Genomic DNA, 12,472 nt, shown 5'->3' on the forward strand with positions numbered 1-12,472 from the left:
CGTCCTCCACACCCTGCCTGCTGCTTCATAGAGGAGACGTGAGTCCATCAGATGCCCTCAGGTTTGGAACAAGGAACAGAGAGGGCTCAGCTGACACAAGTGCTTTAGACATGGAAATTAATAAAGAACAGCAGAGGAAATGGCGCAGCCAAAGAACTTATCCTCGTGACCCATGGACGTGAACACGGGTGGGGGCGTTGCCTGAGGGAGTGGGGGGTGCTGGGTGGAGAGAGGCAAAGGGGACAAAATCAGGACAACTGTAATAACATAATGAATAAAATATAATAAAACATAAAACAATATGAGTCTATGTGAAAAAACAAATAAAAAATAAAGGATTCCAAGGAAACTCAGGATTTGAGATTGATAATTTCATTTTTAAAAAAGAAAGATGGCGCTTCGACATACTTTATGTTAACTCATTCCAAGACAATTTTCTCTATAGTGGACACCTTCCATTAACAATAGAATTGCTTTGTCAATGATAGGATCTTCTTTTTTTATTTTAAGTACACTTTATTGATTATGCTATTACAGTTGTCCCACTTTTTCCCCCTTTGTCCCCCTCTGCCCGGTACCCTCGTTCCCTCCATCGATCCCCACTCAGTTCCTATCCATGGCTCGCACATATGAGTTCGTTGGCTTCTCCATTCCTGTATTATTATTCTTACCATTCTCCTGTCTGTTTTGTATGTACCAATTATGCTTTTTAATTCCTGCACCTCTTTCCCCATTCTCCCCCTTCCCCCTCAGAGCTGATAACCCTCCAAATTATCTCCTTGTCTAAGATTGATTCTGTCCCTGTTCTGGTTGTTTGCTTAGTTTCTTTTTGTTTCTTGTTATTTAGATTGAGTTGCTGATAGTTGTGAATTTGTTGTCTTTTTAATGTCCATAGCTTTGACCTTCTTTTTCTTAAATAAGTCCCTTTAACATTCCATGTAATAATGGCTTGGTGATGATGAACTCCTTAGCTTTACCTTGTCTGGGAAGCACTTTATCTGCTCTTCAATTCTAAATAATAGCTTTGCTGGATAGAGTTACTTGGTTGTAGGTCCTTGCTTTTCATCACTTTGAATACTTCTTGCCAGTCCCTTCTTGCCAGAAAAGTTTCTTTTGAGAAATCAGCTGATAGTCTTATGGGCACTCCTTTGTAGGTAACTCTCTACTTTTCTCTTGCTGCTTTTAAGATTCTCTCCTTATCTTTTATACCTTTGGCATTTTAGTTATGATATGTCTTGGTGTGGTCCTCTTTGGGCCCAACTTGTTTGAGATTCTCTGTGCTTCCTGGACTTGTATGTCTTCACCAAATTAGGGAAGTTTTCTTTCATTATTTTTTCAAATAAGTTTTCAATTTCTTGCTCTTCCTCTTCTCCTTATGGCATCCCTGTGGTTCAGATGTTGGCACTTTTGGAGATGTCCCAGAGTCTTCTTATTCTCTCCTCAGTTTTTTAATTCTTGTTTTTTCTTTCTGTTCTGGTTGAGTGCTTATTTCTTCCTTATGTTCCAAATCACTGATTTGAACCCCAGCTTCCTTCCCTTCACTGATGGTTCCCTATAGAGTTTTCTTTATTTCACTTAGTGTACCCTTCACTTCCTCCTTTATGTTGTTGCCGTACTCAGTGAGTTCCTTGAGCATCCTGATCACCAGCGTTTTGAACTCTGCATCTGATAGGCTGGCTATCTCCATTTCATTTAGTTCTTTCTCTGGGGTTTTGTCCTGTTCTTCCATTTGGACCATATTTCTTTGTCTCCCCAATTTGGCAGCCTCCTTATGGTTGTTTCTGTGTATTAGGTAGAACCGTGTTGACTCCCTATAAAAGTCATCTATAAACTGTATGGGGCAGGGGCAGCCTTAGGTAATCACCAGGACAGGGCAACCCGCTTCACTGCTTTGTGGCTCTGTGTGGGGGGAGAGCTTGGAGAGAGGACTGTGCTGCTGCCTGGCTTCTGGGGGTTTGCCCAGCACTCGCCCCATTTCCAGTCACTTCACTCACTCCCCGTATGTGATTGGCCCCCTCCAGCTGTTGCTCTGGTGGTGAATCCCAGAGTGTGTGGCTTTTATGACCACCTAGGCCCTTTAAGTGAAGTTTTCTGAAGATCTGGCAGTTTCTTCCATTGCCCCTGCCCCCACTGATTTTTACAGCCGGAAGTTATGGGGGCGTATCTTCCTGGCCCTGGAATCCTGGGCTGTGCAGTCTGGCCCAGGGCTGGGATTGCTTGCTTCCAAGGTGTCCCTCCTGATTTTTATCCACCACACACGAATGTGGGACTGTCCGTACCCATTCTGCCACCACTACCTCTCCACACCACACCATATCTCCTGACCTCTCCTCCCCATCTCCACGTCTCCACCCCTCCCACCAATGTGAATGAATCTGGCTTCTTTAAACCCTTGGTTGTTGGACTTCCATACAGTTCAATTTTCTGACAGTTACTTGTTTTGAGATGTAGTTGTAATTCCTGCTTGTGGTTGCACGAGGAGGTGAAGCGTGTCTACCTATGCCTCCGTCTTGACCAGAAGTCCAAGAATGGAATCTTAATGAAATGTCACAAGTTTCAAGTGAAAGAAGTATCTGAATTATCTTGCTTACACTGAGTAACTATGGTGTTTTATTTTTAATGGCAAATATTAAATTTGAGTCAACTTGTTCAATACTGTTTCTTATTTGAAACACATTTATAATATTTTTATAAGTGTTGCTTAAAGTTTTAAGTTGAGTTTTTTTTTTCAAAATATAACATGAAAATTGACCTCCATGGAGAACATGCTTTGTTTCTGCCTGCCAGATATAATTGCCCCCCTCTCTGGTAATAGCATCCCAATTTTTCTTTGGTGTGGGAACCGCCACTCTCCCACTTTCTGGGCATAGAGTCATGTGGAGTTAATGGCACCGGTTGGCTCCAGCAGTGGTCACGTGACAAGGCCTGACCAATGAGAGGCTCACGTTCCTCTGGCCCACTGACTAATTCAGAGAGAGACACATGACTGAACCCAGGTCCTGGCCAGGGGCAGCCCAGCCCTAGGACTTTTAATCAAACCACAGGGAAAGATAAGCACTTTTCCCACAGAAACTATTAAGCTGATAAGATATAAACTGGCATCTCCATCACCATATGGTGGAAAGCTGCCTAAGAGTGGAGCCAAAAACAGGAAGGCAGAGATGAGAGAGCTTCTTCCTGTCATTTGATTACCTGGACCCAGCTGCAACCAAGGCCAAGCCCCTGGAGCTTTCCTGTATCATGTGCCAATAAATTCCTTTTTGTTTGTTGGTTTAAGCCAGTTTAAGCTGGGCTTCTGCCATTTCCAACCAAAAATATCCCATCGCAACCTATTTGTGCCAAATAGCTAAGATCATTCACTGAAATTTTTTTTAAAAAAAGCATGGTTGATTTCTGCAGGCTTTTGAAAACAGCCAAATGTCATCACACTGAATCCACTTGTATTTCTTCTGCCTGTCACTGCACGGTGATTCAATTTTGAAGAGACAGAGGGAGAGAAAGAAGAAAGGTTCGCTCCCCGATATGCATGTGAGTCTCTCTTAAGGTAATTAAATTTCTATATTCACCCGTGCATTCCTCCTTATCTCAGGTTTCTAAGGTTAATCTTCTACATGTCTAATCCTTGTCGCTTGTCCTAGTATCTATTTCCATCCATTATTCTCTCCCTTGCCATAGATAACCACCCCCCCCCAAGCCACCCTCAGCTTTTCTAATGCTACCGGCTTCTACCCTTTATCCTGTAAGTACAACCATATCTCCTCCACGCAAAAATTAAGTGAAAGAGTAACAGACTTCAATACATGAAACCGCACATATACCAGCCAGGCAGAAATAGTAAGAAAAAAATGAAATAGTGTTAACTATTAATGATGATTGTCTCCGGTGGTAGGATAATGGCTGATTTTTTCTCTTTTATAAAAAAAATACTTTTCTGTACTTTCCAGATCATTTTGGTATTCCTTTTATAAGAGAAATATTATGCTTCCTCTTTCAGCAACCAACAATTTTCCATCCCTTACTGCCAGACATTAAATGAAAGACCACGCCCACTTCCGGGTTCTTTGCTCCCACCCCCTTTGACTCACGCCACTCACCTGCAACTACAGTCCCCACGGTGACCAGTGTGGCCACCACGCCACATCCTACGGCTTATCTTCTCCCTTTAGCCCACCTGACCTCTATGGATCATCAGCCACCCCTTCCCTTGACGCAAGTTGGAATCTGCAGCGTCATCCTCAGATTTTCTCCCCTTTCCTTCCCCATCCAGTCGTTGGACCACCTTACCAATTCTACTTCCAAGTGGACCCTGACTCCGTCTCCTCTTCCCGTGGTGACTGTCCTGTCCGCGGTCTGACCCTCGTGTGGCCTCACCCCCATCACTCCTCTCTGCCTCCACCACTCCCTCATAGTTATCACCCCAAAGCTCAAACAAAATTACTCAGTTCCCCTGCCTTAAGATGTCTGGAGGATCCTGAATGCATACAAGCCCAAGTACCGTTCCTGGCACCCAGGGCCCCGCCCAAGCCAGCCGCAGCCCATCGGCCGCATCCTTGGTCTCCGTGGAAACACACGGGCGCCCTGGCCACCCTGCACCCAGCGCCTCTCTGCGGGCTCTCTCCTGGGCCCTGGTGGTCCTCCTCCCCCTTCCCGCAGGAGCTCCTGCTCCCCCTTGAAGACCCAGACTGGCATTCAATTCTTATCATTTTAGTAATTAGCACTTATCACAGTGTACTCCAGTCCCCAGGAGACACTGACCTACTTAAGGGAAGAAATGTCTTATTTGTTATTACATCCTGGCTTCTTGCCTATGAATAAATAGGAAAAGACGGATAAAATAAAAATTGCAGGCCTCCCTAAAGCACTGAGTTTTGCTTATATATTAAGGGAGAAAGTGTAGTATTTCTGGCTTCTGCAAATAACCATGATTCTCCCCGAAGACCTTCTGTGGTCTGTGGAACCTGGGGGTGGTCCCGTCTGAAGCTCTCCACTCTCAGGGCCCGAGGCGGAGGCGTGATTGCTGATTGCGGCTACTCCCTTTGGTTTGGGGTCAGTTTCTTTAAATTAAAAAAAAAAAAGTTTAAATCTTTGTAATAAGAAGTTTAACGTGTCTTAATTTCTCAGGTCCTTGTTTATTCACAGCATCACCTAATGTTACAGTCCAATTTATATGTAAATCTATAGCTTCAGCTTTAAAAAAAACAACAGGTTTGCCCTGGCTGGTGCAGCTCAGTGGATTGAGCACGGGCTGTGAACCAAAGCATCGCAGGTTCAATTCCCAGTCAGGGCACATGTCTGGGTTGTAGGCCACGGCCCCCAGCAACTGCACATTGATGTTTCCCTCTCTCTCTCTTTCTCCCTCCCTTCCCTCTCTAAAAATAAATAAGTAAAATCTTTTTTAAAAATCTTAAAAAAAAACGAAAAACAAAAACAAATTTTAAAACAACAGGTTTGAGTATAACTTTTATGCACAGAAAAGTAATACCATAATATTCTTGTACTTTTTCCAATTAAATGTACTACATTTATTTTTTAAAGGGTCATTGACTCAATAAAATTATATCGTTTTAATTATAGGACATACAATGAGCTATATATAGACCCACAGAAAAACTGAATCTGGAGCTTTCAGGATTTTAAAAAGTAGTTCAATGACATCTCATATCCTGGACTAGTTAATTTTGTTGACTCAATGTCCACAAGGCATCAATAAATTTCATTAGAAATTTTCATGATCTAACGGAAAGAGAAAGTCATGGAGTCAATCTCTGCTTGAAAAGAACTGATGGAATTCATTCAATACACATTCATTCCGCACTAGATTCAAAGCACAACACGAAAAACTGCAGTGGAGGTGGGCAAGACGCTTCACTTCCCTCAGGTCCCCCAAGGACAAGACGAGAAGATAAATAACTCCAGTAGAGGCCCAATAGGATGAGGCCCAATAAGAGTGGTCCAAATTGCTATCAAAGTTCAGAAGAGAAAGACACGTTATACCCAGTGGATTATATCAAGTTCTTTTCCCAAAGAATACGATGTAAGCCCTGAAAAACAGAAGTTTTACAAAGAGCTTTGGGGAAAATGTTATTCCAAGGCAGGGGGGAGAGCAAAACACTCGGAACCCAGACAGGAGGCGTGAGGTCCGTGTGCGCCCCCGAGGGCGACCTCACGGAGGGGACCCTCAGCTCACCCCTCGGTCCTGGGCCTTGCTCCATCCCGGGCTGCAGCGTCTCCTTCTGCCTCACGTGGAGTTGGTGAGCTACGGGCTAAAACACAAAGGGCCTTCCACTCCCAAAGGATTCCGCGTGCAATCCAGAGGGCAATGAAAAACAATTGAAAGCTTTTACGCAGAGGTCCTGAGAGGGCAGGAGAGTGTCTGAAGAAATCAGTCTGGCCACAGCGTGTAAAAGGGAAGGGAGAGACCCGGACACTGAGTGACAGGAAAGAGGTGCAGGTGCTGAACTCACCGTGGCCACATGTTTTCATAACAAACTGAGCAATCTGTACTGCTTCCTTTGTACCTAAAGTCCTATATAAAATGCGCATTAACTCCCCAAAAAACTATACAACCCCATTCTTATCTTCTCCTGATAATTAAAAAAATACGGTTCGGGTATTTGACCACAGACAGATTTCAAGTGCCACCATCCCCCTTCTGCCCTGTGTCGGTGCAGGCTGATGAGAAAGCTGGGCATGGCTTCCTTGGTGCTGGTGGGGACGAGCGAACCAGGCCAGCCTCTGCCCATGCACACCCCGCCCCACAGCCTGTCCCGGTGAAAACCAAAGCCAGGCACCCCTCCTTCATGCAAGCTGGGTGGACCAGGCTGATGCCGATCCTGCCCTCCCCGAAGAGCCTTATCGTGTGAGTAATAAGCCTGTTCACACCCTCTCGGTGTATGTGTGTGGGGGGGGGGGCACCATCAGTCCTGACATCGAACTAGTGTGGGGTGAGTGGGGCCGGGGTTGATCCCCCCTTCTGTGAAGTAACCACAAACATTCTTAAACAGGGCACTGGTGCAAAGTCCTCGCTCCGCTCGGGTGGGAGGTAGGGATGCAGAGGAGGGGTGGACGGAGGTTCCGACCGGGTTCCCGAGTCACAGAAACCTCTCAGACACAGCAGCGCTTTCATGCAGTGTCCTGGGGTCTCCAGATCAACTCCGTGTTGGCTGCCTGTGCCCAGTGGTTGTGCACATCCACTCACGTACCTAAGTTATCAACTTCAAACCAATTCCCTGTGCGCTCAGTCAGTGCTCGGCCCCGGCCGCTGCCCACGGCTGACTCTGAGACACCGCATAGTCACGGGGCCACGTGCTTAAGTCTCCCATCGCCTCTTGCTTTTAACTAGCAGGAATCTATCCCGAAGTCGGGAGGGAAACACAGACATGTCCCTTTCTTCAAGTTCTGCGTTAAAGGCTTCGGGAGACTAAAAAGCTAAAATGGAAAGTCACAAATAATCACATTCTTCGAATAGTACTTTAGTCATAAACTGAATGATAACCTTCATGTGTACACAGCACAGAAAGTATTCCGTGTCTTTTTGGCCACAGCTACACATATCTGAAGGTTGTAACTATGCAAAACAGTGCCTTCCTCAGGAGGAGCTTAGCAAATCATAACAGTAAGTACTTACACATCTTTAGCTGCTCCTGCAGAGCCTAGGAAAGAAAACAAGACAGGTTTGTATTAGTGTGAGAGTATGGCTACGAAAATTACACGCCCGCTACCCAGTTAAAATAATAATCTACATGAGGCAACTTGAGGAAATGGTGTTTTAAAAGATTATTTCAGAAAGAGGGCAAGAAGACAATCGTAAAGTTCAAATCTTAAATTTCTAATTTGTTCTGCCCGTTTTTAACAATTCCACCATGTTACAAGGTGTTGGGTCTGAAGGGGTTTTACGGACCACCGAATCCAATCTCCCCATCTGACAGATGAAGACTGGAGAAACACCTTCTTTTCCAAGCCACGCCCCTTCTACTAAGCTGGGTGGCATCACTGTAAATCTCACTCCGCGGAGTAGAGCAAGGCCACCAGACAAAAAGGAGGTGATGTCCTAAGGGGACTAGGAAGTGTCCAGGACAACAGCCCAGCTCCCCCGGGAGATACCTACACCTATGAGGGTGCCCCTGATTCCTGCCGAAGCCTCTCATTTCTGCTTCCCAGCCGGTCGCGTGGAGCCCACTCTCACGGCTCAGCACAGGTTCTCCGCCCACAGCACAGTCCGAGCGCTGCACTTCTCCCAGCGCCCCTATCTAGCGACACAGAACCATGTTCTGTGGCCTCAAGGGCCCTATGACCCTCGTCAGACCTCCCTTCCCTCCTGTGCCAAATGAGGGTAGTAAGAGTGCCTTTCTCAAAGGTTGTGAAGATTTAAAAAAATAAACATGCATATAAACACAGCACCAAGTCTGGCCATAAAAATAGCTCAGTTATGATGAACAGTCACGTTGAACTTGATATCTCAATTTCCATATCTACGAAATGGAAATGAAAATACTTCTGCGCAAGTTACAGAAACATGAAAATAAAGGGAGCATTGCTGCAAAGCAAACAAGCACGTCTGCAGGGAAAGCTGCTGTCGAGGTGGCCAGAACGAGGGCCCAGCGACACTAACTCAGGACCGGTCACAGTGCGGATTCAAAGCAGAGCGTTAAGATAATCAAGGCTATGTCTCAAACAAAGACTTTTAAGGCTTTGACCAAACCTGAGTTTTGTAACAACCTTAGTTCCTTTCTTCAGAGAAGAGTAATATTTCTGTGCCACAACTATCAACTCAATTACAGAAATAAAAACTGCTTTGGAATCTGAAACCATAAAAACAAAAAAAAATCCTAAAACTTAAAAAAAAAAAACTTCACGTAAGAAACACTACCAACAATGGAGTGTCTTGATAGAAAACAACAAAGGATTAGAGCCACCCAAAAACCCGGTGAAAACGAACATTTTATTTCAAAGTCAAAATGAGTATGAGAAGCTGGAGGGCAGCCTAGAATGAAAATAATAGCCTCGTTTCCTCATTTTTATTTTCATGGAAAAGGACAGGGAATGTCTGAGGTTGGGGAGGGAGAACCAGGCGTACCCGAAACTTGGATTCCGTGAGGTCTTAGAGGGAGAAGAACACAGAGGTCGTCATGCCGACCGTGAGTCCACTCAGCAGTGCAGGGCCACCCAGCACAACCCCCCGGACAGCAGAGGGGACGGAGCCACCCTGCCCCATCCCAGGGACGGCGGCAGGAAAAGAACACCATGGAAGTGGAAGGCAGCAGGCCTCCAGCGAGGCCTGGCTCCAGTATGTGTCAAACAGCCCATAGATCTCTGGGCTTCAGTTCCTAACGCGGGGCTGATAGAGACACTGAGAACACAGCACAATAACACGTGTGAAATTACTTTCCAAACGGCACCACATTGTCTAATCACTACTTATTCTCATCAGCCACCAGCGACCTGCCACCCGGCTCACCCAGACTGAACCAGGCTCCAGCACCCGTGGGTCTCTTCCCAATTTGGTTCACCATCACAGGTCCCAGTGGGTGTGACCTCCCAAAAGGAAGTCAGAGATCATTTCTTTGTTCTCAAATGTCCCTTATTTATGTCGCCACCTATTCAATAATGGCACGGAGAGCAAAGAAGTCAGAAACACTACATCGAGTGCATACATGTGATCGTAAGGTGTGCTCTGTTTTTTTAAAGGGACGAGTGTACATCTCTGAAGCAAGGTAACATGGTACTGATAAGTTTACAAGGGCAGGCAGAACATGACTCCCTAACATGCAACTTCTCAGAATAAGTCTTTTTAAAGATTTTATTTCTTTATTTTTAGAGAGAGGAGAAGGGAGGGAAAAAAGAGAGGGAGAGAAACCCCAATGTGTGGTTGCCTCTAGTGTGCCCCCTGCTGGGGATCTTGCCCACAACCCAGGCATGTGCCCTGATTGGGAAGCAAACCAGAGACCCTTTGGTTCACAGGCCAGCACTCAGTCCACTGAGCCACACCAGCCAGGGCAGGAACAAAGTGTTTAAAAAACTGCATTTGTTGAAAACCCCTGGAGAGACTCTCAGAATACCTAGGAATATAAATGTGAAATATCTTTGTTCAGCAAAAGTACAAAATCACAAAAGTACTATAAGTAGCAGAAAACATGTCATTAACCTCACTGTAATATTTTAATCACACTTCACCTAAATATTGAACATAATTAACCAGATGGAGGTCTCTAATTTATGCAAAAAAAAATACTCTGATTAGAACTACTCAGATAGTGGCAAAATCCCATTGGCATTAAATCGGGTTTATGGTCCACGTGATTTGTGTCCCATTAGGCAAACATTTGTAGGGGCGTGCCTCCTTCTTTCCAGGCCCCAGGGACAGAGCCACCATCCCTGTTAGCACCACCTCGTTTCCTGCCCAAACGACTCTTTCCTTTTTTTTTTTAAAGATTTTATTTATTTATTTTTAGAGAGGGAAGGGAGGGAGAAAGAGAGAGAGAGAGAAACATCAATGTGTGGTTGCTGGAGGTCATGGCCTACAACCCAGGCATGTACCCTGACTGGGAATCGAACCTGCGACACTTAGGTTCTCAGCCCGAGCTCAATCCACTGAGCTACGCCAGCCAGGGCTGACTCTTTACTTTTTAAACAAGCCTTGATGTGTTAACCTTAGAAGAGACAGAGATGCAAAAAGGTAACAATGATTCTTGTGGAATAAGAGCACCCCAAAACATACAGACTCGCTAGAATTTTTGTGGGTCCAAAGAGTTAATGACTATTTTCCAACCATATCAGTGATCATCATAATTTTAAATATCTTCCTAAAAACAGAAGAGGGGGAGGTTTGCTTTCATAAACATGTCACATGCAGTTACAGTGACAGAAAGTAATTGCCAATGGTGAGGGTCTGTAAGGAAGAACATTTTTTTCTGAAAGTGAGGAAACGTCGTTTCTTTAACAAGCAGTAAACATTCTCGGTTGCTCACGAAATCACTTCACTTCACCGTGATTGTGTACAACGTTTACTTCACACACTTCGAAAGATTTTAATCTTTTATTCACGAGTCTCCAAGTCTCGGTTACTTGAACACGCACAGCAAACCCAATGTGTGCGAACATTCCAAGAATTTAATCTGATATTGTGAGATCAGACAAAGATACTTGGTCTGTATCCCCCATTCCTGGCTCAGAGCTTTTAAAACTCTTGGAATTTCCTGAACGATAAGGGTGATGGGAGTCCTTTCCCCGCTGATGAGGGCACACTGGGCCAGACCACACAGAGCTTCGGGATGGGGCGCCGCCCATCAGAAGAGCCAACAGTTGATTAGAAGCTTGGCACCGGCAGCCCCACTCTGAGCCCTGGAGGGAGAGAGGGCCTGAGCTTGAATTAATCACCAGCGGCCATTGATTTCACTAGCTGTGCCTACCTAATAAAACTTCTAGAAAAAAACACCAAACAAACAGTCCAAACGAGGAGGTTCGGATTGCTTCTGAGCTGGCAAACACATCCATGAGCCAGTCAGTAGGGAGGGTGGCGCATCCCGACTGCACGGGCCCAGAGACCCCTGCGCTCAGGGCCCTCCCAGGCCTCCCCCTCCGTCCCTCTCCACAGGGGCGCTCACTTATGCCCTCGACAGTAAACCGGCAAGTTTAAGCTGGAAAGTACAATACCTAAACTCAGTGAGCCTTCCTAACGAATTATGCAATCTGAGGGAGGGAATGGGGGAACCCCCACAAACTGCACGTAAGTAACCGTGGGGCCCAATATTTGCGACTCGTGTCTGAAGTATGGGCATCGTGTGGTGCTGGGCCCTCAAACCTGCGGCAACTGGCACCGCGTGGAGTAGGCATTAGATGTGAGCTGAATCACCGAACGCCCACCAGCTGGTGTCGGAGAAGGGGAGAACTGGATGGTATCAGGAGGGAAAAAACCTATCACGTGTTCTTCGTGCCTTGTAACAATTTGCTATCCTAATAAACGGGGCTCTGAACAACCTTGAAGCGATTTATGAGTCACTCCAAGATGGAACCGTGCTGGATTTAGGTCAACAAATAATTATTGACATTCCAGGTATAGACATTTTTAATGACATTTTCTCACTTTCTAACTTTGTCCCATTCCCAGCAGAAAAACCTGCTGTATTCGTTTCCTGCAGTTGCTGTAACAAATCACCACAAACTTGGGGGTGGTTGGTTATGCTCCTGGAGTTCTGGAGGCCGGAAGTACAAGGTCAAGGTGTCAGGAGGTGCACGCTCCCCACCGAGGCTCCGGGGAAGAGTCCACGCGTGCCTCTCAGCAACTGGTGGCCGTGGACACTCCTCAGCTTAGGTCCCTTCGTTCTGCTCGTCCTCATCCACCTTCTCCTCTTGGTGTCTCTGTCTCCTCTAGAGTTTCTTATAAGAACACTTATCATTGAATCTCAGGCCTATCCAGATCATCTGAGATGACCTCCTCACTTAATCACATCTCAAAGGCCCCTTTGCTACATAA

General features: G+C 45.7%; 1 protein-coding gene across 2 annotated transcripts in view; it reads right to left on the reverse strand.

Moving 5' to 3' along the window:
* The window catches only part of CUNH12orf75 (chromosome unknown C12orf75 homolog), a 38,757-nt gene that overhangs the window by 18,348 nt on the left and 7,937 nt on the right, over positions 1 to 12,472 (reverse strand). For both annotated transcript variants that reach the window (XM_045826542.1, XM_045826543.1), the window contains exon 2: positions 7,628 to 7,652. In XM_045826542.1, coding sequence (XP_045682498.1) covers positions 7,628 to 7,652 — 25 coding nt within the window. The remainder of the gene's footprint in view (positions 1 to 7,627; positions 7,653 to 12,472) is intronic.

Source organism: Phyllostomus hastatus, unplaced genomic scaffold (assembly GCF_019186645.2).
Source record: "Phyllostomus hastatus isolate PE091 unplaced genomic scaffold, TTU_PhHast_1.1 phas_scaffold_755, whole genome shotgun sequence".
NCBI classification, from domain to species: Eukaryota; Metazoa; Chordata; class Mammalia; order Chiroptera; family Phyllostomidae; genus Phyllostomus; species Phyllostomus hastatus.